At 42.4% G+C, this 25,192-nt stretch overlaps 1 protein-coding gene and 1 pseudogene across 2 annotated transcripts in view; one reads left to right on the forward strand and one right to left on the reverse strand.

Moving 5' to 3' along the window:
* The first annotated feature begins 12,621 nt into the window (after positions 1-12,621).
* Positions 12,622-23,127, forward strand: LOC112259620 (annotated as a pseudogene).
* Positions 23,128-23,196: 69 nt separating this feature from the next.
* Positions 23,197-25,192, reverse strand: part of LOC112260653 (ubiquitin carboxyl-terminal hydrolase 14) — an 11,230-nt gene continuing 9,234 nt past the window's right edge. The window contains exons 12-16 of one of the 2 annotated variants that reach the window (XM_024435928.2): positions 25,096-25,188; positions 24,844-24,972; positions 24,572-24,635; positions 24,356-24,463; positions 23,197-23,976 (exon numbers count right to left, since the gene is read on the reverse strand). In XM_024435928.2, the coding sequence (XP_024291696.1) occupies positions 23,828-23,976; positions 24,356-24,463; positions 24,572-24,635; positions 24,844-24,972; positions 25,096-25,188 (543 nt within the window). In that variant the 3' untranslated portion in view covers positions 23,197-23,827. Of the gene's footprint in view, positions 23,977-24,355; positions 24,464-24,571; positions 24,639-24,843; positions 24,973-25,095; positions 25,189-25,192 lie in introns of both variants that reach the window. The other variant, XM_024435927.2, reaches the window with a different exon arrangement.

Genomic DNA, 25,192 nt, shown 5'->3' on the forward strand with positions numbered 1-25,192 from the left:
CACAGAAGAATGACATCGGTAGCCGGTAGGGTAGGAAAGATGTTTCAATTTATGATATATACCAGTAAATGCTAACGAAGGCAACAATGGGTATACAAATCAGGTTTTGAAAAAGTTGGATAGGCGTGGGTGGACAGAGGTCCACCCACTGGGGAGCCAGGCCCTGACTGGAACGTCTGCTTAAGCGTTGTTGTGGACTTAGACCATCACATTTTTGTATTTTTTCTATTTTAAAAAAGGGTGATTTTGAGAGTGAAAAACATTATTTTTCACAAAGGGTGCCGCCTTTGCTTCACTGGGCGGGCTGTTTGGGTACTCTTTGACAAAATTAAAATATACCCACTTCTACAGGCACTACTGCATAGGGCCGATGGAAAGACAGCAGTGATACTAAAGGATAAGCTGTCCATAAACTCAGACATAATAAACCAGTAGCTCCCAATCATAAGAATACAAACACACAACCATTATGCATTTCCCAACCGAAATGTACAACTAAACTCAGAAACGTCCTCTCACTGTCAACTGCGTTTATAATGACGAACAGAAATGGAATAATGTGTCCCTGAACAAAGGGGGGGTCAAAATCAAAAGTAAAAGTCAGTATCTGGTGTGGCCACCAGCTGCATTAAGTACTGCAGTGCATCTCCTCTTCATGGACTGCACCAGATTTGCCTGTTCTTTCTGTTTCGATGTTACCCCACTCTTCCACCAAGGCACCTACAAGTTCCCGGACATTTCTGGGGGGAATAGCCCTAACCCTCACTCTCTGATCCAACAGGTCTTCGCTGGCCATGGCAGATCACTGACATTCCTGTCTTGCAGAAATCACGCACAGAACGAGCAGTATGGCTGGTGGCATTGTCATGCTGGAGGGTCATGTCAGGATGGGCCTGCAGGAAGGGTACCACATGAGGGAGGAGGATGTCTTTCCTGTTACGCACAGCGTTGAGATTGACTGCAATGACAACAAGCTCAATCCGATGATGCTGTGACACACCACCCTAGACCATGACGGACCCTCTACCTCCAAATCGATCCTGCTCCAGAGTACAGGCCTCAGTGTAACGCTCATTCCTTCGACGATAAACGCAAATCCGACCATCACTCCTGATGAGACAAAACTCGTCAAAACTCGTCAGTGAAGAGCACTTTTTGCTAGTCCTGTCTGGTCCAGCGACAGTGAGTTTGTGCCCATAGGCGACATTGTTGCCAGTGATGTCTGGTGTGGACCTGCCTAACAACAGGCCTACAAGCCCTCAGTCCAGCCTCTCTTAGCCTATTGCGGACAGTCTGAGCACTGATGGAAGGATTGTGCGTTCCTGGTGTAACCCAGAAAGTTGTTGCCATCCTGTACCTGTGCCGCGGGTGTGATGTTCGGATGTACCGATCCTGTGCAGGTGTTGTTACACATGCTCTGCCACTGCAAGGACGATCAGCTGTCTGTCCTGTCTCCCTGTAGCTCTGTCTTAGGCTTCTCACAGCACGGACATTGCAATTTATTGCCCTGGCCACATCTGCAGTCCTGCTCATCAGCACGTTCATGCAGATGAGCAGGGACCCTGGGCATTTTTCTTTTGGTGTTTTTCAGAGTCAGTAGAAAGGCCTCTTTAGTGGCCTAAGTTTCCATAACTGTGACCTTAATTGCCTAGTGTCTGTAAGCTGTTAGTGTCTTAACGACCGTTCCACAGGTGCATGTTCATTAATTGTTTATGGTTCATTGAACAAGCATGGGAAACAGTGTTTAAACCCTTTACAATGAAGATCTGTGAAGTTATTTGGGTTTTTACGAATTGTCTTTGAAAGACAGGGTCCTGAAAAAGGGACGTTTCATTTTTTGCTGTGTTTATTACTTCCCATTGAAAACAAATTCCAAGTTTAGCAGTTTAAAGTGGAACTGACATTGTTTTTAACTACTTTGCAGATATGAAACAGACAAAAATATGATCAGTCAGAAGTATCAAATTCCCAGTTTATGCTTCAAAACCAACTTTATAAGAGGTTTTAAGAGTATCTCAGAGTAATGGCACATCCCACGTTAGCTTGGCCGACCATTGGACAGATTATTATCCAAGGTAGTACAGTGGATCTGGGCCGATTCCGGCTGAGAGTCAGGGCACTCGGCTGAGAGTCAGACTCGGCCGACGTCATGTGGCAGTATTACTTATGGATAGGATGTGGGGATTGAGCTCGGGCCGATTCCGTTGTGAGTTACCTGGCCCAAATGTATTACTTGGGGCTCGGGGTGATTGGGCCTACTCTCTGGCAGATGATTACATGGGCTGCTCTATATAATTAACATTTCATTATTTATTTTTCCATATTTTCTTATTGTTTCTATGATTTAAAAAAATACAATTAACATTTAATTACATTTTTTAAGAATCATGTGTAGTATTTTAGTTGTTTCATACTTTAAAATCTCTGTGGGTGGAGCCTCCCGAGTGGCGAAGCGGTCTAAGACACTGATTGCAGTTCAAGCTGCATTGCTACAGATGCTGGTTTGAGACCTGTGCCGGCCACGACCGGGAGACACATGAGGCGATGCACAATTGGCCCAGTGTCGTTAGGGGAGGGTTTGGCTGGCCGGGATGTTCTTGTCCAATTGTCATATTTAAAATGACTAAATTGGGTAATTTTTATACATTTTATTTAAATTTGCATCAGGCCGCTTCTGGGGGTATTCTGGTAAAATGCCTGCAAAGTTCGCTGAATTCCGGTAGATGGAAACGGCCCGTTGTACTTGGGCCGATTCTGGGCCATTATTCATTTTGATTCCAGGTCGAGTCCGACATCCGATTCCGGGTCGATTCAATCAGTTCCAGCCCCCGCTTCTGGGCCGATTCCTCATTGCTAGCTGGGATGGGTTCCCTTTTTCTTCACATGCAACAGCATGGGAGTAACGCTCTCGAAGACAATATTCAGGAGAGACATGCTCAGCCTGAGTACTGGGAGATGGGGACAATGTTCTTAGGTTTGAATTCATTTTTGGTCATCATGTGATTGACTACAGGCAGAGGGCAGAACATGCATTAAGACATTGAGACTGCACTCACAGAGAACATGTGCATGTAACTGTTGCTCAATTCAGAACCACCAAAGACAGTACAGTAAGAAGCCAGACATAAACTGCTTCTTCAATAGAAATCATGATAACACTTGTAGGTGATGTCATGGCGACGTTGGCTAGCTAAACTCATGCGCAGAAACGTCATCAAGTCTAACGGTCGCCTCGCGCCGAACTGGGCATTAGCATGCGGTCAAATCAAAGGCACTCCTTCGATATTACGTTTTATTACGAAAATCACTTTCACAAGTTTGGAATAATAACATGTTCAACTGCTTAAGACATTGGCTTGTTTCTATGTTGTGCCTTTAGATTCCGAGAAAATTAACTAATGAAGAATTTTTCACGTCTCTCATTGACTATGAAGGTAAAATAGTGCCTTAAGTGTACAAGGATGTAAAGTATGATTTGCACATGTAAAATATGAGTTGCACCTGTATAATCAGTGATGTAGTTGCAAAAAATATTTGAAAACATGTAACTTCTTTTGAGAATAAATGCAACAAAACTTGCAAGCACAACATGATGTGGGAATTAACACAATATGATTTGCAAGCATGCAACTAAATTTGAGAATGAATGCAGCTCATTTACTAAACTTGCGACTGGTGAATGTTCTTCTGTTAATCAAAACTACATTTGCCAATGTCGAATCTGTGTGCTCCCAAGTTTTGGCAGTAATGTAGCGACTAACCTCAGACCAAAGTTTTGTAGTTGTAAAAAAGAATTATGCAAGTAGCAGCAGAGAAATACTCAAGCTCTGGTGGACAGGGCTTTTTTCTCCAGTGTTATTCTGGAAAGTGCTTTTACATTTCACAGGGTTCCGGTCTGGAAGCGTGCTTTCCAATGTGCTAAATATGGATCAAATTTGTAAAAATTACTAGCCTCGTTTCTATTGACATTACATGGCTGGTTAGCTAGCTAGCATTAGAGCTTTCTGGCTAGCCTGTGTCTAGTGATTCTTACATTGTGTAACAGAGCAATAGGTTTAGCTATGCACTTGTCATTTGGTTGAGACTCATTAGTTTAGAAAATAATTGTTTGCTCTGTGTATATTTGGTGTGAAGTTGATTGGCTTTGCTAGTTAGCAAGCTGCGATCTCTGCTCAAGTTGGCTACCGTTAGCTAGCTTGCTAATGAGTTTTAGAGGAGAACAGGCTGGCTACCTGTAGAATCAAGACAAGACAGGATGGGGAAGAAGATTATATTTGCAGTTTCGTCATCAGGCTGATGCAGTGCCCAGATGAGATGAGAGATAAAAAGGTTAGTTCTCTCAGGTTCTATCTCGATTAGCTAGATGTCATTGTCAAACAAATGCAATGATATTTATTTTATTGGCTTGCTATATGAGCTGCTTTTCCTGAAAAGTATGTATAGCTATCTGATATGGCTAGCTAGTTGTTGTTCTAGTGTCCGTTAAATGTTACATCCACAATATCATGATCAGGTAGTCATGCATCGGCAGACCAGCGAGGAGGACAAAAGCTATCAATAATATCAAATAAATATTTTCAGGAAAAGCATGGAAAGAGCTAGCTACCTGTAGTAATTATATTATTTTTAACCACCTCATGCACATCATCTGTTTCTGTGTTACATTCTATATTATGTTTTAATATATTTGTACTGTATTGCTATCTGTCTCAAGTTGTACAAATTATGTTTGAATTGTCAAGTGGACTGAATTCTCATTCAAATAATGTTGTGCCTCTGCTAGCCACACAACCACTGCCTCAGAGTGGTTGGGTAAGCTCCTTCCTGCATTTACATAACCATGTCTAACAGTGAACTTCAACATCTTCTGTTTTGATTTTGTTGTTGATTCTGCTCTTTACAAGTCCTCACTGCCAACCCTAGCTATGGAAACAATTTCCCCAGTTTAACATACGCTGGGTACACTAGTGTAACACTGACACATCTATACATCATGGCAACATGCTTGACTTTAAACATGCCTTAACTTTATGGAGGTGATTGTTCCTGTTGTTGTCCATTGTTCCTATGAGATATTCAATGTCCTGCCTTCCCCCAACCCTTTCCTTTCGCTCTCTCTTTGGATCTTGTTTGCAGACTTCTTCCTGATTAACATGATCCTGCGGGTAGAGGGCTTCTTGGCAGCCATCCCCTTCAGGATGCTGGTGGCCATCTTGGGTTTGTGGTTTGGCATCTCCATGCCTCTCACCTTCGTGGGCGCCTAGCCTAATTCGTCTTCAAGAAGTCTGTGAGTTTCATCTATCAATCACACTCTCTGTATGAATAACTCTTTCAGGCAGAGGCTCCTAAGAGGAGGAAGGGGAGTACCATCTTCCTCAGTGAAATTCATAAAAATTAAAATTGTAAAACATTTCAAAAGTTATCCTTTTTAGATAAAACTATACTAAATATAATCAAGTCAATAATGTTTTCCACCCAATCAAAGGATCAGAGAATGAATATAGTACTGAACACATAAGCTACAGGTAGCTACCACTGCAGTGTATAAAATGTGCTGTAGTTGACTCAAAGAGAGAATTACAATAGTTGAACAGTTTTGAATAAATTAATTTCTTCCAAAATGAAGGAGAAGCAAGAGAAAGCGATTTACTCAATTTTCTTTCACCTTGTTTCACTTACTTAGCTAGTTCTAGCCTACTCAAACACTCTGCTCAAACAGAGGGAAGCAATGTTAACTAGCTGGCTATGACTATCCAACACAACACTGGAACTCTTCCAAGTAAAGCTAAGCTTAAACTGCTTACTGACTGTACACTGTAACGTTACTGCATGATTGTCGTGGGTTTACTAACACGTTAGTTCTATTAGCAGTGCTGGAAAAAGTACCTAATTGTTGTACTTGAGTAAAAGTAAAGATACCTTAATATCTGGCATACAATCAATTCTTTGAACCAAGATCAACTCAGCCTCTAAGCAAGGACACTGAATTTGATTGTTGAGTATTTTCTCGACATTTTATCACACCAGATGTTCCTGTTCAAGATGTTCATCATTTCTCTCATCATCTGCTCCATGGCCACCATCCTGCTGTGCTACTTCCACTTGTGGGTGGAGCCACACACACAGTACATGGATCTCACAGGAGGCTGCTTAGGGGAAAACGGCTCATAATAATGGTCAGAACGGAGGAAATGGAATGGCATCAAACACATGGAAACCATGTCTATGATGTATTTAATACCATTCCACTAATTCTGCTCCAGCCATTATCAAATCAAATCAAATGTTATTGGTCACTTGCGCCGAATACACCAGGTGTAAACCTTACAGTGAAATACTTACTTACAAGCCCTTAACCAACAATGCAGTCAAGAAATAGAGTTAAGAAAATATTTACCAAATAAACTAAAGTAAAAAATTAAATTATAAAGTAACATAAAATAACAATAACAAGGCTATATACAGGGGGTACAGGTACTGAGTCAATGTGCAGGGGTACAGTTTAGTCAAGGTAATTTGTACATGTAGGTAGGGGTAAAGTGACTTTGCAAGAATAATAAACAGAGTAGCAGCAGTGTAAACACAAAGTGGGGGGGGTCAATGTAAATAGTCTGGGTGGCCATTTGATTAATTGTTCAGCAGAATTATGGCTTGGGGGTAGAAGCTGTTAATGAGCCTTTTGACACTCGACTTGGCGCTCCGGTACCGCTTGCCGTGCGGTAGCAGAGAGAATAATCTATGACTAGGGTGACTGGAGTCTTTGACGATTTTTTTGGGCCTTCCTCTAACACCACCTAGTATATAGGTCCTGGATGGCAGGAAGCTTAGCCCAATGATGTAGTGGGCCGTACACACTACCCTCTGTAGCACCTTGCAGTCAGATGCCGAGCAGTTGCCATACCAGGCGCTGATGCAACCGTCAGAATTCTCTCGATGGTGCAGTTGTCGTACTTTTTGAGGATCTGGGGACCCATGACAAATCATTTATGTCTCCTGAGGGGGAAAAGGCGTTGTCATGCCCTCTTCACGACTGTCATGGTGTGTTTGGACTATAATAGGTTTGTTGGTGATGTGGACACCAAGGAACTTAACTCTCGACCCGCTCCACAACAGCCCCATTGATGTGAATGGTGTGTTCGGCCACCCTTTTCCTGTAGTCTACGATCTGACCTCCTCCCTATAGACTGTTTCATCGCTGTCAGTTATCAGGCCTACCACTGTTGGTGTCGTCAGCAAACTTAATGATGGTGTTGGAGTCGTGCTTAGCCACAAAGTCGTGGGTGAACCGGGAGTACAGGAGGGGACGCACCCCTGAGGGGCCCCCGTGTTGAGGATCAGCGTAGCAGATGTGCTGTTGCCTACCCTCACCTCCTGGGGACTGCCTGTCAGGAAGTCCGGGATCCAGTTGCAGAGGGAGGTGTTTAGTCCCAGGGTCCTTAGCTTAGAGATGAGCTTTGTGGGCAATATGGTGTTAATGAACAGCATTCATAGTCAATATTTATATTTAGTCAATGAACAGCATTCTCACATAGGTGTTCCTTTTGTCTAGGTGGGAAAGAGCCGTGTGGAGTGCGATTGAGGTCTAAGGTTTGCGGAATGATGGTGTTGATGTGAGCCATGACCAGCCTTTCTAAGCACTTCATGGCTACCGACGTGAGTGCTACAGAGCGGTAGTCATTTATGCAGGTTATCTTTGCTGTCTTGGGCTATGGTGGTCTGCTTGAAACATGTAGGTATTACAGACTCGGTCAGGGAGAGGTAGAAAATGTCAGTGAAGACACTTGCCAGTTGGTCCGCGGATGCTCTGAGTACACATCCTGGTAATCTGTCTGGTCCCGCGGCCTTGTGAATTTTGACTTGTTTAAAGGTCTTTCTCACATCGGCTACAGAGAGAGTGATCACACAGTCGTCTGGAACTGCTGGTGCTCTCATGCATGCTTCAGTGTTGTTTGCCTCAAAGCGAGCTTAAAAGGCATTTAGCCCATCTGGTAGGCTCGCGTCACTGGGCAGCTCACGGCTGGGTTTCCCTTTGTAGTCCGTAATAGTTTGCAAGCCTTGCCACATTCTACGAGCGTCAGAGCTGGTGTTGTAGGGATCTTAGTCCTGAATTGACTGTTCGCCTTAAGCCACAGCGGAATTTTGGATATAAGCGTCCGGATTAGTGTCCCACTCCCTGAAAGCGACAACTCTAGCCTTTAGCTTGATGCGGATGTTGCCTGTAATCCATGGCTTCTGGTTGGGATATGTATGTACGGTCACTGGGGGGGGTGGACGTCGTCGATGCAGTTATTGATGAAGCTGGTGACTGAGATTATATACTCAATGCCATTACCTGAATCCCGGAACATATTCCAGTCTGTTCTAGCAAAGCAGTCCTGTAGCGTAGCATCCGCGTCATCTGATCACTTTCGTATTGAGCGAGTCACTGTCACTTCCTGCTTTCGTTTTTGCTTGAAAGCAGGAATCAGGATAGAATTATGGTCAGATTTAACAAATGGGGGGCGAGGGAGAGCTTTGTATGCCAGAGCCCCTCAGTCCAGAGGTGCCAGAGCCCCTCCGTCCGGTGCTGCCGGAGCCTCCCTCCTCTTCGGCGCTGCCGGAGACTCCCGCCTGTCCGGCGCTGCCGGAGTCTCCCGCCTGTCCGGCGCTGCCGGAATCATCCTTCACCTCGGCGCTGCTGGAATCTCCCGTTCATTCGGGACCCATTTCTAGGGTCCCCAGTCCGAGGTCGGCGGCGAGGGTCGCCGTGTTTAGGAGGCCACGGAGGCGGACAATGAGGCGGAGAAAGACTGTGGTGAAGTGGGGTCCACGTCCCGCGCCAGAGCCGCCACTGCGGACAGACGCCCACCCAGACCCTCCCCTATAGGTTAAGGTTTTGCGGCCGGAGTCCGCACCTTTGGGGGGGGGGGTACTGTCACGTTCTGACCTTTATTTCCTTTGTTTTGTCATTATTTAGTATGGTCAGGGCGTGAGTTGGGGTGGGCAGTCTATTTTTGTTTTTCTATGATTTTGGGTATTTCTATGTTTTGGCCTAGTATGGTTCTCAATCAGAGGCAGGTGTCATTAGTTGTCTCTGATTGAGAATGATACTTAGGTAGCCTGGGTTTCACTGTTGGTTTGTGGGTGATTGTCTATGTCTAGTTGCATGTTAGCACTATCTTTCATTAGAAGTCACGTTCGTTTGTTGTTTTGTTACGTCGTGTTTTTCGTCATTCAATAAAATAATGCATTCATAGCACGCTGCGCTTTGGTCCGTTTCATACGACGATCGTGACACATAACCTGAGCGGGAAACCAGGTTGCATACCAGAGATATCAAGAAAGCAAAGATTACTGACAAGTTTTTCCAACACTTTTGATAAACAGGGAAAAATAGAAATAGGCCTATAACAGTTAGAATCAGCTTGATCTCCCCCTTTAAATAAAGGACGAACAGTGGCTGCCTTCTAAGCAATGGGAACCTCCCCAGAGAGAAGAGACAGGTTACAAAGGTCAGAGATTTTAGGGGCAGCAACCTTAAAGAAGAAAGGGTCTAAACCATCTGACCCAATGTTTTTTTGGGGTCAAGTTTAAGAATCTCCTTTAGCACCTCGGACTCAGTGACCGCCAGCAGGGAGAAACTTTGTAGCGGGGCAGAGGAAAAGAGGGAGGACCATCGGGGCTCGTCGCATTAGAAGGGGTGGGAGATGAGAAAATGTTGGACGGGCAAGGAGGCATGGCTGAGTCAAACAGAAATCCTGACAATGAAGTGGTGATTAAAAAGCTCAGCCATGTGCTCCGTGTCAGTAACAACCACATCATCAACTTTAAGGGACATGACAGCTGTGAGTAGGGAGTGAAACACAGTGTGGGTGAACGGATGATCTTCACATGTGTATTTCCCACCATAAAGCATGGAGAAGGAGGTGTTATGGTGTGGGGGTGCTTTGCTGGTGACACTGTCTGTGAGTTATTTGGAATTCAATGCACACTTAACCATCATGGATACCACAGCATTCTGCAGCAATAAACCATTCCATCTGGTTTGGACTTAGTGGGACTATTATGTTTTTCAACAGGACAATGGCCCAACACACCTCCAGGCTGTGTAAGGGCTATTTTACCAAGGCGAGTGATGGAGTGCTGCATCAGATAACCTGGCCTCCACAATCACCCGACCTCAACCACATTGAGATGGTTTGGGATGAGTCGGACCGCAGAGTGAAGGAAAAGCAGCCAACAAGTGCTCAGCATATGTGAGAACTCCTTCAAGACTGTTGGAAAAGCATTCCAGGTGGGGCTGCTTGAGAGAATGGCAAAGCTGTCAAGGCAAAGGGTGGCTGCTTTGAAGAATCTCAAATATAACATATATTTTGATTTGTTTAACACTTTTTTGTTTACTACATGATTCCATATGTGTTATTTCATAGTTTTGATGTCTACACTATTATTCTACAATGTAGAAAATAGTGAAAAAAAGAGAAACTCTTCAATAAGTAGGTGTTTTAAAAAGTTTGACCGGTAGAGTATATACAAAAGTATGTGGACACCCCTTCAAATTAAGGGAATTTGGCTATTTCAGCCACACCCGTTGCTGACAGGTGTATAAAATCGAGTGCATAGACATGCAAGCGTCGGCTGGCGTGGTATACAGCTTGCCGCCATTGGACTCTGAAGTAGTGGAAATGCGTTCTCTGGAGTGATGAATCACGCTTCACCATCTGTCAGTCCGACAGACAAATCTGGGTTTGGCAGATGCCAGGAAAACGCTACCTGCCTACGGTAAAGTTTGGTGGACGAGGAATAATGTACTGGGGTTGTTTTTCATGGTTCATGCTAAGCCCCTTAGTACCAGTGAAGGAAAATCTTAACACTACATCATACAATAACATTCTAGATGATTTTGTTAGTGGGAGCATGCCTAAGATCACACATTAGACCAAGGCCCATATTCACAAAGCATCCAATGCTGCTTTTCGACTAACATCAGTGTCACACTAGTGTATAAACCCTTATGTTATACTAGGGGAATTGTTTCCATAGCTAGAGCTGGCAGTGAGGAATCCACAACCTCTGCATAATCAAAACCATTGCTTTGAGAGAAGATGTTAAAGTTCATAGTTAGCCATTGTTATGGCAATGCAAACTGAAAAGTACCAGAGAGAAGGTCCGACAGAGCCATGGCCCAGTGAGACACGGGTGCCGGCCCGCGTAGATGGAGACAGAAAAGTCTGAGCCTTTTAGGTAAAACACTGAGGAGACGGGGGCTGGGAGACACTGTGGCCCTGTCCTGTCCACTCCTGAACAGGGCCAGCCAGGAAGGAGCTGACCCAACCACTTTGAGGTAGTGGTTGTGGGGGTAGCAGAGGCAGAGGTGTGCTTAGCAGTGCTTAGCAGATCTGAAAGAGAGGCACAACATTATTTGAAAGAGGCACAACATTATTTGAATGAGAATTCAGTCATGACAATTCAAACAGAATTTGTGCAACTTGAGACAGATCGCAATACAGTACAAATATACTAAAAGATAATATGGAATGTAACACAGACGCGCATGAGTTGGTTTAAAATAATACTACAGGTAGCCAACTCTTTCCATGCTTTTCCTGAAAATGTTTATCTGATATTATAGCTAGCTAGTTGATGTTGTTCTAGCTAGCTCACCCAAAGCAAGCTTTTCTTCACCTCGCTGGTCTGCAGATGCATGGCTACATGATCATGATGTTGTGGCTGTAAATATATTACTGCACTGTTGGAGCTAGGAACACAAGCATTTCGCTACACCTGCTAAATATTGTGTATATGACCAATAACATTTTATTTGAATGTTTTTTTACATCTACAAAACCTTTGGCCGAGGTTAGTCGGTAAATTAGTGACAAAACTCTGAGTGCACAGATTTGACATCAGTAAATGTAGTTTTGATTCACAGAAGATTCACCAGTCAACAAGTTTAGAAAATTAGTTGCATTCATTCTCAAATTTAGTTGCAAATCTTATTGAATTTATTAACATATCAACGTACATGTTTGAATGTTCATGTTATGTGCTTGCAAATGTTGCATTTATTCTCAAGTGCCATGTTTGATATTTTTTTTGCAAATACAAAACGGATTATATAAGTGCAACTCATATTTTACACAAGGCACTATGTTACCTTCATAATTGACCCCAAACCCAACACATGATTTCCCGGAAGTCTCGCGATGTTGCGCTTCTGGGTTTAGGAACTCTGTGGAACAACAATCAATAGTTTACAAAAGTGTATAGTGTCATCTTCTGGCCGCACGTAAAACTGAAGGCTATTATACCAATGAACATCCCGGGAATACGAGATCGATCATCCCTGAAATGCAATAGGCTACATCCGTTATTACACTGGTTATACAAATAAAGTTTAGATATCTAAAGGCCAGCAAAGCATTTGATTTTGCATAGGCCTAGTTGAACTTTAAGTTTTACTCTAATGTTGACGATAGGAACCTGTGGCTTTGATGTTTCTTGTAAACAAAATCAAAATACTGCTAGGGCAGAAGATTATCCGTAAATTGTATTCATGTTACAAATTATAAACATTACTTTCTGAACCATGCCTTAAGGCTTACAATGTTGACATCCTGATTGCGCCCGATTTGAACCGGATATACAACTTTATTCGGGGTCACGTTTATTGTTGAAGAGGAAAGATGTCTACTGATTTTATTCAATTTCAACGATGCAAAATATATATTTACAGTAAGAACTTGTCTTCAATACGGAGTATTTCAGACTATTCTATGCATGATTTAAATTGTGACACGTTAGTTGGCTAGCTTAATCACGTTAACAGGTTAACGTGTAACGATAGTCCCAAGAAAATACTAAGCTTTTATTATTTGTTCAATTGTTATAACTCTCACCCAGGCCTCAACCAGAAGTGCGTTAGTCAACAAAACCAGCAAACATTTGATAAACGCATTCAACCAGATCACTGGAAAGTGAGTGAATGGCGTTACATAGCTAACGTTGGCTGTTAACATGAATTATATTATCTCTAGGCTAGGCCTCTGTCCACATCACCACAGGCATTGTCTGCCTGCTTGTCTCTTCACAGTGAGACAGAGAAGAAGACCACCCTTGACCAAGCTCTGAGGCAGGTCCTGGAGGAGTAGATTGTAAGTTTAAAGAAATGTAGCACATATGTATGTATGCATGTGTGTGTGTAATTTGTTTTAGATATGTATATGTAAAGTGTTGGTCCCATTTTTTTCATGAGGTGAAATAAAATTTCCCAGAAATGTTCAATACACACAAAAAGCCATTTTTTTCTAAAATTTAGTGCACAATTTTGTTTACATCTCTGTTAAATGAGCATTTCTCCCATGCCAAGATAATCCATCCAATTGACAGGTGTGGCTTATCAAGAAGCTGATTTAAACAGCATGACCATTACACAGGTGCACCTTGTGCTGGGTGCAATAAAAGGCCACTATAAAATATGCAGTTTTGTCACACAACACAAAGCCACAGATGTCTCAAGTTGAGGGAACACGCAATTGTCATGCTGACTGCAGGAATGTCTAACAGAGCTGTTGCCAGAGAATGTAATGTTAATTTCTTAATGTTAATTTCGCCTCTAACGTCGTTTTAGAAAATTTGGCAGTACTTCCAACCGGCCTCACAACTGCAGACCACGTGTAACCATGCCAGCCCAGGACCTCCACATCCTTCACCTGTGGGATAGTGAGAGGAGTGGGGATGCTGAGGAGTACTTCTGTCTGTAATAAAGCCCTTTTGTGGGGAAAAACTCATTCTGATTGGATGGGCCTGGCTCCCCAATGGGTGGGCCTGTGCCCAGACATGGCTATGCCTCTGCCCAGTCATGTGAAATCCATAGATTAGGGCCTAATTAGTTTATTTCAATTGACTGATTTCCTTCTATGAACTGTTTAACTCTGTAAAATCTTTGTAATTATTGCATGTTGCATTTATATTTTTGTTTAGTATATTTATATGTATATATATATATATATATATATATATATGTGTGTTTGTTTTGTTGTCACATACACCTGATAGGTGCAGTGAAATGTGTTGTTTTACAGGGTCAAACATAGTAGTACGGCGCCCCTGGAGCAAATTAGGGTTAAGTGCCTTGCTCAAGGGCTACCTGCCACCTAGTGGTTAGCGAGGTCGCTGGTTCGAAAACCTGAGCCGACAAGGTGAAAAATCTGTCGAAGTATACTGCTAGTACATGGTCTTGCTTATGCTCAATATGCTTCACCAAGAATCGAGCAACATTCTCCCTTTCTCTCCTTTTCTTTTACAGGTGGAAAAGAAAGCACTCGTCGATGACTTCCTGTCTCTCATCTATCTCAGCATTGATGGAGTCACTGAAGGTAAGCAGCAGGCTGAACGTCACGTCATAACATCGCTACATCTCCTTCTGTTTTAACTCCCTAGTATTTCATTGATATACACGCCAGACAGCAAATTATGAAGTAATTGTGTAGAAAAGTGTAGTAAATTCACTTGTCCATGCAGGTATCTGCTCCGCCACCACTCCTTTCCTACTGTTGGGAGATGTTCTGGACTGTCTTCCTCTGTACCAGTGTGATAAGGTCTTCTCCTTTGTTGAAGAGAATGTCTCCACCTGGAAGTCTGTAAGTAGCTTAGTCTGTTTCTCTGCGTTCTTAGAGTAACGGTCAATGTTTACTTGATGACAGGTTTCTTATAGATCTTTCCTTTTAGTTATTGAGGAAATGCCACCAACATAACTTTCTCCTCTCTCACTTCAGAACTCCTTTTACACTGCTGGGAAGAACTACTTGTTAAGGATGTGTAATGGTGAGGATAAAGGCACACATTAAGATCACTTCCTGGCAGATGTTTCCTGTAGGACCCGGGATTCGAACTGGCAACCCTCTGGTTGCTGGCTCGCCTCTCTAACGTCTAGGCTACTTGCCGGCCCTGTTTGTTATCTTTATTTGTGCAGATATTCCATCACTAAACCTCATCTTCTTACTTTGCAGATCTTTTGAGGAGGTTGTCCAAGTCTCAGAACACAGTCTTCTGTGGACGGATCCAGCTGTTCCTGGCTCGTCTCTTTCCCCTGTCTGAGAAATCAGGTGAGAGGGTTACATGGAGCTACAGGAACTGACGTAATTTATGTTTTATCATGGATGTGGACTTGTGGCCACTATTGTGTTCCTTTGTGTGTTTCAGGTCTGAACCTGCAGAGCCAGTTTAATCTCGATAACATCACCGTGTTCAACAAAAATGAGCAAGAGAGCACTCTTGGCCAGAAGGTAAGGCCTTGTTCTAAGGATTATAGATATTGTGTAAGCTGTTGAATGATGTGTGTGCTGTTGAATGTGCATAACAATGAATTACCACTCTCTCTCTACCTCTGTTCTGTGTTGTCTTCTACAGCCCACAGAGGAGGATGGGATGGAAGTGGAGGAGGGGGAGATGGGAGATGGGGAACCTAGTGCACCTGCTCCATGGTAAGCAACATGAGTCCTTGTTCCATCAATCGCAATGCTTGGAATCATCTGTGGTTTTTCATCAACATAGCTGTTACACTGATCCCTATGCTGGCAAGTCTTGTAAGTTTGATTGCAGCTTGCTAAAACAAGTTGTCATCTATAAAATTGATTCCTGTTTGTAGTTCCATCCCTATCGACTACAACCTACAGAAAGTTCTGGACTCTGCAGGACTACTTCAGAAACCCTGTTCAGTGTTATGAGAAGTTTTCCTGGATGACTTTCCTCAAAGTTAATTTTCTGCCCTCTTTCCCTCCCAAAATAGCTTTGTGATATGACCCATCTATGGACATCTACTAAAAGTATGACACTTTGCTTTAAAAAAATGTCTTGTTCAAAACTGTTACTATTCTGTATGTCCTGTGAAGTATCAAGACAGGTGCTGGCTGTGTTTGTTTCTGTGAGAAGACACTGAAAAGTTGTTTGAGTTAATAGAAATGTTCTGTATGTTGTCTGTAGTATTCAGACGAGACGCTGGCAGAAGTTTAGAAGCTTCAAGCTGGACGACATGCAGGCTTCTAAAAAGAAGCTGGAAGAGCTGAGGACGGCAGGAGGAGACCACGTTTACTTTGCCAAGTTCCTCACCAGTGAGAAGGTGACATCTCAACTTCCATCAATTAAGAATAGAACAGAATAGAGAGTGACTACATTGCAGTGACTGCACAGTCACTGTTCTACAAATCACCTTACGTCCCAAGTAACTACTCATTATGTGATTGAGATTAGGAAGTCTATACCTCACCTTTCTCAAATGGATCACTTCAAATACAATGACAGTCTCTGTCTTTGTCTCTCTAGTTGATGGACCTGTAGCTCAGTGACAGTAACTTCAGACGACACATCCTCCTGCAGTACCTTATCCTGTTCCAGTACCTCCAAGGGACAGGTCAAGTTCAAAAGGTGAGGTGGCCCAAGAAGATGGCCCCTGTCCCACACCATCATACCCTATGTCATGTTGAATGTAGTCTGATTCAATTTAGCAGTAAAAGGTGTAACAGTGAATTCATATTGTGATTTGACTGCTGTTGGTCTCTTTACTACCAACTCTTGTCCTGTAAATTCTCTCTTCACTACCAGCTCTTGTCCTGTAAATTCTCTCTTCACTACCAACTCTTGTCCTGTAAATTCTCTCTTCACTATCAACTCTTGTCCTGTAAATTCTCTCTTCACTACCAACTCTTGTCCTGTAAATTCTCTCTTCACTACCAACTCTTGTCCTGTCCTGTAAATTCTCTCTTCACTACCAACTCTTGTCCTGTAAATTCTCTCTTCACCAACTCTTGTCTACCAACTCTTGTCCTGTAAATTCTCTCTTCACTATCAGCTCTTGTCCTGTAAATTCTCTCTTCACTACCAACTCTTGTCCTGTAAATTCTCTCTTCACTATCAACTCTTGTCCTGTAAATTCTCTCTTCACTACCAACTCTTGTCCTGTAAATTCTCTCTTCACTACCAACTCTTGTCCTGTAAATTCTCTCTTCACTACCAACTCTTGTCCTGTAAATTGCTGCAGCTCCAGTTGTATCCTGAATGATGATCAGTGTTCATGGATGGAGGAGACCATCAAAGTTGTGTACCAGGTGTGTGTGTTTCATCTGATAGATTGTAAATGACTGTTTTATATAATTATCCTCTTAGTATGAATAGATTGTTTTTATATCCTTAGAGATTGAAAGTAGTGTTAGGTTCAAGCTCTGTGCATGAGAACTGTAATTATTTAGTGAACTGTAGGAATGTGTGCTCCCAATAACTCAAGGACTCTGCTGACTGATAATACGTCTTATTGATATGCACTGAGAAATCCTGGGTGATAGGGAAAAGTACTGAAGTACATCTTTGTGGAAGAGAGGGTGTTAAAGCTAAGGTTATAAGTGGACACTGCACTGTTTCGAATGTATGTATTCAGCTGTACATCTTCACTGAGTAAACATTTTAAATGTCACTTTGAGTTTGGGCTCTTTTGTATGATCACGTGTTTATTGTATATTCAGATATTGCTATTTTTTATCACGTCTAACTTGTTCCCTATAGCTGCTCAGAGAGATCCCACCAGATGGAGACAAGTTTTCCACCATGGTCGAGGTAAGAATAGTCTGAATATTCCGTAAGTCTGTGTAGTTCCTGCAAGTTCACATGTTTTATTAGTGACATCACAACATACAGTACCAGTCAAAAGTTTGGACACACCTACTCATTCAAGGATTTTTCTTTATTTTTCTATTTTCTACATTAAATAATAATAGTGATGACATCAACTATGAAATAACACATATGGAATCAGGTGTTAAACAAATACAAATATATTTTAGATTCTTCAAAGTAGCCACCATTTGCCTTGATGACAGCTTTGCACACTTTTGGCAACCTCTTAACCAGCTTCATGAGGAATGCTTTTCCAACCGTTTTGAAGGAGTTCCCACATATGCTGAGCACTTTTTGGCTGCTTTTCCTTCACTCTGCGGTCCAACTCATCCCAAACCATCTCAAATAGGTTGAGTGATTGTGGAGGCCAGGTCATCTGATGCAGCATTCCATCACTCTCCTTCTTGGTCAAATAGCACTTACACAGCCTGAAGGTGTGTTGGGTCATTGTCCTGTTGAAAAACAAATGATAGTCCCACTAAGCGCAAACCAGATAGGATGGTGTATCGCTGCAGAATGCTGTGGTAGCCATGCTGGTTAAGTGTCCATTAAATTCTAAATAAATCATACACAGTGTCACCAGCAAAGCACCATCACACCACCACCTCTATGCTTCACATTGGGAACCACAGATGCAGAGATCATCTGTTCACCTACTCTGCATCTCACAAAGATACGGAGGTTGGAACCAAAAATATAGAATTTGGTTGCTCATGTTTCTTGGCCCAAGCAGTCTCTTCTTATTGGTGTCCTTTAGTAGTGGTTTCTTTGCAGCAATTTGACCAGAAAGGCCTGATTCATGCCGTCTCCTCTAAAAAGTTGATGTTGAGATGTGTCTGTTAATTTAATTCTGTGAAGCATTTATTTGGGCTGCAATTTGAGATGCAGATTTCTGAGGCTGGTAACTCTAATGAACTTATCCTCTGCAGCAGAGGTAATCTGGGTCTTCCTTTCCTGTGGGGGTCCTCATGAGAGCCAGTTTCATCATAGTGCTGGGTGGTTTTTGCATTTTAAGACACTTTCAAAGTTCTTTAAATCTTCCGGATTGACTGACCTTCAGGTCTTAAAGTAATGATGGACTGTCGTTTCTCTTTGCTTATTTTAGCTGTTTTTGCCATAATATGGACTTGGTCTTTTATCAAATAGGACGATCTTCTGTATGTCACAACACAACTGATTGGCTCAAACCTATTAAGAAGGAAAGAAATTCCAAACTTTTACCAAGGCACACCTGTTAATTGAAATGCATTCCAGGTGACTACCTCAAGAAGCTGGTTGAGAGAATTCCAAGAGTGTGCAAAGCTGTCAAAGGAAAAGGGTGGCTACTTTTAAGAATCTCAAATATATTTTGACACTCTTTTTGGTTATTTACATGATTCCATATGTGTTATTTCATAGTTCTGATGTCTTCACTATTATTCTACAATTTAGACAAAAATCCTTGAATGAGTAGGTGTCCAAACTTTTGAATTGTACTGTATATACAGTGCCTTCAGAAGATATTCACACCCCTTGACCTTTTTCACGTTTTGTTGTGTTACAGCCTGAATTTTAAATGGACTAAGTTGAGGTTGTCACTGGCCTACACACAATAACCCATGATGTTTTTAGAAATGTTTACAAATTAATAAAAAATGAAAAGCTGAAATGTCTTGAGTCAATTAGTATTCAAGCCCTTTGTTATGGCAAGCCTAAATAAGTTCAGGAGTAAAAATGTGCTTCAACAAGTCACAAGTTTCATGGAGTCATTGTGTGTGCGCAATAAGTGTTTAACATGACTTTTGAATGACTACCTCATCTGTCCCCCACACATACTTGTAAGTTCCCTCAATCGAGGAGTGAATTTCAAACACAAAGACCAGGGAGGTTTTCAAATGCCTCAAAGAACAGCACCCATTGGTAAAAAAAAAAATGCTCACATTGAATCTCCCTTTTGAGCTTGGTGAAGTTATTAATTACACTTTGGCTGGTGTATCAATACACCCAGTCACTACAAAGATACAGGTGTCCTTCCTAACATAATTGCCAGACAGGAAGAACACCACTGGGATTTTTAAATTTTTATTTAAACTTTATTTAACTAGGAAAGTCAGTTAAGAACAAATTCTTATTTTACAATGATGGCCTACCCCGGCCAACACTGGGCCAATTGTGTGCTGCCCTATAGGACTGCCGATCACGGCCGGTTGTGATACAGCCCAGACTGGGGTCTGTAGTGATGTCTCTAGCACTGCGATGCTGTTCCACTCAGGAGCCCCAATGGTGACTTTAAAACAGTTAAAAGTTTAATGGCTGTGATAGGAAAAAACTGAGGATGGATTAACAACATTGTAGTTATCCACAATACTAACCTAATTGACAATGTGAAAATGTGCATCCTGTCTGCAACAAGGCACTAAAGTAATACTGCAAAAAATGTGTCAAAGCAATTCACTTTTTGTCCTAAATACAAAGTGTTATGTTTGGGGCAAATCCAATACAACAACAGAGTACCACTCCATATTGTCAAGCATAGTGGTGGCTGCATCATGTTATGGGAATGTTTGTAATCATTAAGGACTGGGTAGTTTTTCAGGATGAAATGGAATGGAGCTAAACACAGGAAAAATCCTCAAAAAATCTGGTTCAGTCTGCTTTCCACCAGACACTGGGAGATGAATTCACCTTTCAGCAGGACAATAACCTAAAACACAAGGCCAAATCTACACAAGTTGCTTACCAAGGAGACAGTGAATGTTCCTGAGTAGCTGAGAATTTTGAAAAAGATAATGGGCAAATGTTGCACAATCCAGGTGTGGAAAGCTCCTAGAGACTTACCCAAAAAGACTCTGTAATTGCTGCCAAAGGTGCTTCTATGAACTATTGACTAAGGGGTGTGAATACTTATTTAAGTAAGACATTTCATTATGGGGTAATGTGTGTGAGAAGAAAAATTATATATATTTTCAATATAGGCTGTAACACAACATGTGGAATAAGTCAAGGAGTATGAATGCTTTCTGAAGGTACTGTAAAAATCAAGACCAGTAGATGACAAACCCAAGAGACCCACCCACAAGCTCCAGAAGACTTCCTAGGTAAAGGCCCTGACAGGAAGGTCTTCATGGGGAAGTATCAATCCTAACATAATAATAATAATTTGGTGGGTGCTTATAATGTACAATAATAATTTATTCAACTTCTATAGCGCTTTTCATTACAGAAAGAATATCAAAGATTCAAGTCTGTAGGGAAAGGGGGGTGGTACCTAGTCAGTTGTACAACTTAATGCATTCAACTGAAATGTCTTCCGCATTCAACCCAACCCCTCTGAATCAGAGAGGTGCGGGGGGGCCTGCCTGAATTGATATCCACGTCATCGGTGCCTGGTGGAACAGTTGATTAACTGATTTGCTTAGGGTCAAAATGATAGATTTTTACCTTGTCAGCCCTGGGATTCGATCTAGCCACTAGGCTACCTACCGCCCCTGTATTATACGCATGTGTGAATTGGACATTTTGTCCATATCCAAACTCTGTATGGCAATGATAACTGGGACAGAATAGTAATGTGTTCCCCAAAACCGTAGTTGGTTTAGGAAAGTTGAGGTATGCCAGTTGAATTATTTACCATGTCTAGCCCTCACATTGGAGCCGAATGAAAATGGGGAGACATAGCATGTTGCCAATATGGGGGACGAGTGACACAGCTTCCCTTGTATTTGGCTTTGTCAAAACTCGTGTTTGTTTTCTTGCAGTGATGAACTCACGAGACTGTGGAATCTGTATCATAACAATATGGCAGCTTGCCAGTCAATTAGCAGGTGAGTGGTTTTACAGCAGTAGTGCAGCTGGTCGAAGGTCAAAGTTACATAGCCCACAGTTACATAGCCCACAATCTACCTATACGTTTTTGGTGTATAACATTAAAGGAGAATTCCGCTTTTTACAACCAAATGTAAAAAAAATATATATGTAAATGACATATTATAGAAGGGTCCAGACACTTTCTTTGTGACTTGTTTTTGAGAAACTTACCGCAACCAGCGATTCACTTGCTCATCCTCGTACAGTAAGGGGGCTCAGAAAAGACATGAACAAATACTCCAAAAACCACAGCAGCCTACTTGAACACTGTAACTTAAAGCGGGTACAGCCTCAGTGTTGACAGTAAACGCATGTGGAAGTTGGACCGAATTTTCCCAACATTGAAGTTTGTGCTCAGCAGACCAGAAATGCTCAGTGCCCCAAAAAAATTGGCTAAACATTGGTATGGACCCTTCTATAACTTGCCATTTACATAAAAAGAGAGAGATTTTAAGTGCTTTTGAACAGGGTATGGTAGTAGATGCCAGGCACACCAGTTGGAGTGTGTCAATAACTGCAACGCAGCTGGATTTTTCACGCTCAACAGTTTCCTGTGTGTATGAAGAATGGTCCACCACCCAAAGGACATCCAGCCAATTTGACAATTCTTGGAAGCATTGGAGTCAACAAGGGCCAGCATCCCTGTGGAACGCTTTTGATACTTGTAGAGTTCATGCCTCAATGAATTGAGGTGATTGAGGGGGTGTAACTCAATGTTAGGAAGGTGTTCCTAATGTTTTGTACACTAACTGTTGATTGTCTGTCCTAAGACCTGTCCAATGGTGTCAAGAAAGATCCTGACGTGTGAAGTGTTCTGGTTCAATATTATCCACTCACCTCCACGCCCCGTCCTGTAGGGTGGTGCGTAACTCAAACTGGCTGGCGAGCCCTGCGTCTTATCTAGGAGTCCCCCCCACGTCTTCCAGCCCACCAACCAGCTGTTCAAGAGCCTGGCTGACTACCTGGAGAGCATGGTCATCAAACTGGCCAAGGAGCTGCCTGTGAGTTGTCTGGTCTGGCTGGAACTATGGGTGCTTGGATACTGAAAATGTTAATGAATTACAAGGCTCCCTTTGGGAGCATCTCAATTTCATACTCCTCACAACCCATGAGGTCAGAGGACACAAGGAGTATGTAATTGAGATGTTCCCCATGACCTACCCGCTCTTGATGGATTGGAACCCCTTTGCCCTGTCATCACAGAAGGACCTCCCGTCTGAGGAGATTAAGACAGGAGAAGACAATGGCGACACCCTTCTCAAAGAGAGCAACGACAGTGAGTTCTAGCACAAAACTAAAATGTATAGCTTCTAGATATGTAGTTGTAAAATCAAAGCTCTAGTTGTACTGCAGATTTTCCATATTGACCTGATCACATCCCTTTTGTGTGCCCCAAGGTCTGAGCATGCAGACCAACCTGGTGTCAAACCAGCAGATGGATGACATAGCAGCCAAGCTGGGTTCCCAATGGACGACCCTGGCTGGCCAGCAAAGCAGCGGAGATCGAGACAGCAAGGACGTGGCCAAGCAGGACCGTGCTGCTGGCTCAACGAGACATAGATCAAAGCCTTCCTTTCGTTGGTATTTCTGCAATTTCATCCTCCATAGAATCGTTAAATAAACGCTAAACTTTGACCAGAGCTTTATTCATTTAGCGCTAACCACTTACAGGACGATGGATAAAAGTGAGTCATTTAATCAGAACATGGTTTGGTATAAGTTTATTTTCACCATTTATGAAAAGCCATCAGGATAATGACTGCATGTATGAGAGAGAAGCGTTATAGTCACACTGTATTAGAGGTATTGAACCGCTCATATGATGACAAATCACAATGACGAAAGCAATGTGCAAGACAGTTCTGTTTCCAAAAGAGATGCAAGGGGTGTAAGAATTCATTATGGTTTGAATAGTGGGCACTGTAGGTGATGGGGGAGGTCTCCAATACATTTGAATTAAAGGTACAGGGTAAATTGAAAGACACCTGAACCAGATTAGATAACTTGGCCAAAGACTGTACAGCTGATTAGTTATGACTACAGAGAAGTACTGACATGAGCACCTTGTTCAAGGATTTAAAAAATATACAATGTGTATAAAACAATGAAACTGCAGAACTAGAAACTCAACCGCTCAATGATCCAGTCCAGAGATTGCCTGGCTCAATAAACCATTTAAAACCTTCCTCCACTCATGTTGATATAGGATGGCTTTACAAACATCTGTCGAAGTTACTTTATAAAGACACCCAGAATTTATTGCACATCTATGCAGGGTAGACAGTGCTTGGAAATGGCATTTGTTGGTTAGATTAGTTTTTTTTCATTAGGTTGATTACTGTTTCTCCTCTTCAAGTATTTCCAGTCGTCGGGGTCCGTACAGTAGGACGTAGGCTATATGCCAGTCTCCTCCACCGGACAGCCTCAGTATATCCTCTGGAGACACCACACTCACCTTGTCGTCATCAAACTTCACCCACTCGTCTGTAAAGGCAAAACATGAATGTATTCAAATGTCATTCATTCAAATCAATGAATATAGTAGTTTGTTTACAAGGTAAACAATAATCAGGCCGACTTCCACAACTAAGAGAGAGAAGCATGAGGGTAAACTTCCACCGTTTTGGTCCCGCAGCTATCACGTTTCAGCAGAGCGAAGGGCACTTGTGCTCATCTGGCCGCTACTTGGCAACGTCACATAGCTGAACAGTAGTTTAAAGGGTAGTTCACCAAAGTAAAGTGATCTAAAATCTCTGGGTCCGTATCCCACATCCTCCGTTGTGGTGAGCTACCCATTTAAGCAGCAGGTTGACGTATCTATTCATCACACTGTGGAGACTTTTCTTAATGCTATGGAGGTTACCTTCTTTCCTCTTGACCCAGCCGACATAGTGTCCGGAGGAGCTGGATCGGCCCTGGTGTGTCAGCACTGCCTGCAAGTCGTAGTAACCGCTGTTGTTGGAGCCCAGGTCTGCAAGGAAGACACATGCTTAGAAACATTAACAACCTATCCCCCACACTGACTGATTCTTAGTTTGTAAAGGTATGCCACAAAACAATATGATGTAAAGTAACCAACCGTCATCGAATGAAAAGGGCTCATATTTCACTTCCTTCGGTTTGTCTCCCACTTTCTTCTCCATCTGCTTGATTCACAAAGAGAAAATGTAAGCTACACGTACTACACGCATGTTGTTTGAGACGTTCGTTCACACAGAGTTGCTTTGTTTGGTCAAAGGACAACACGGAAATATATTTCTTGGAGGTTTGGGTTTATTTTCTAGAGTATACATTTGCAGTTCAAAGCTGAATTGCAGTAGAGACGGTACACAAATAAATATATATTTTTACCTTCTGTGACTGTTTCTCCAGTTTCTTGTCCTCAATCTCCTTGAACTTTGACCTGACTGCCACCATCTTCTCTTGCAGCTCAGAGGTACACAGCTCATACACATCCAGCATCAGCGGGAACTTGACATCCTGGAGAATTAAGTCAATAGGGGAAAAAAGCATCAGGACAATATTCTTTAATCCATTTACAACAGTATTCTGATGATAATCCCATCAATTAGGAGGACATTCCTAAAACATCAGAAGACCTACCTTTAGGACTTTGGCATTGACAGATTCCTTCTCTTTGTAGAAAAAGCGAACCATCTGAATGGTCAGGTAGGCAGGGAGGCGGCTGACTTTAGACTAG

Source organism: Oncorhynchus tshawytscha, linkage group LG10 (genome assembly GCF_018296145.1).
Source record: "Oncorhynchus tshawytscha isolate Ot180627B linkage group LG10, Otsh_v2.0, whole genome shotgun sequence".
Lineage (NCBI taxonomy): Eukaryota > Metazoa > Chordata > Actinopteri > Salmoniformes > Salmonidae > Oncorhynchus > Oncorhynchus tshawytscha.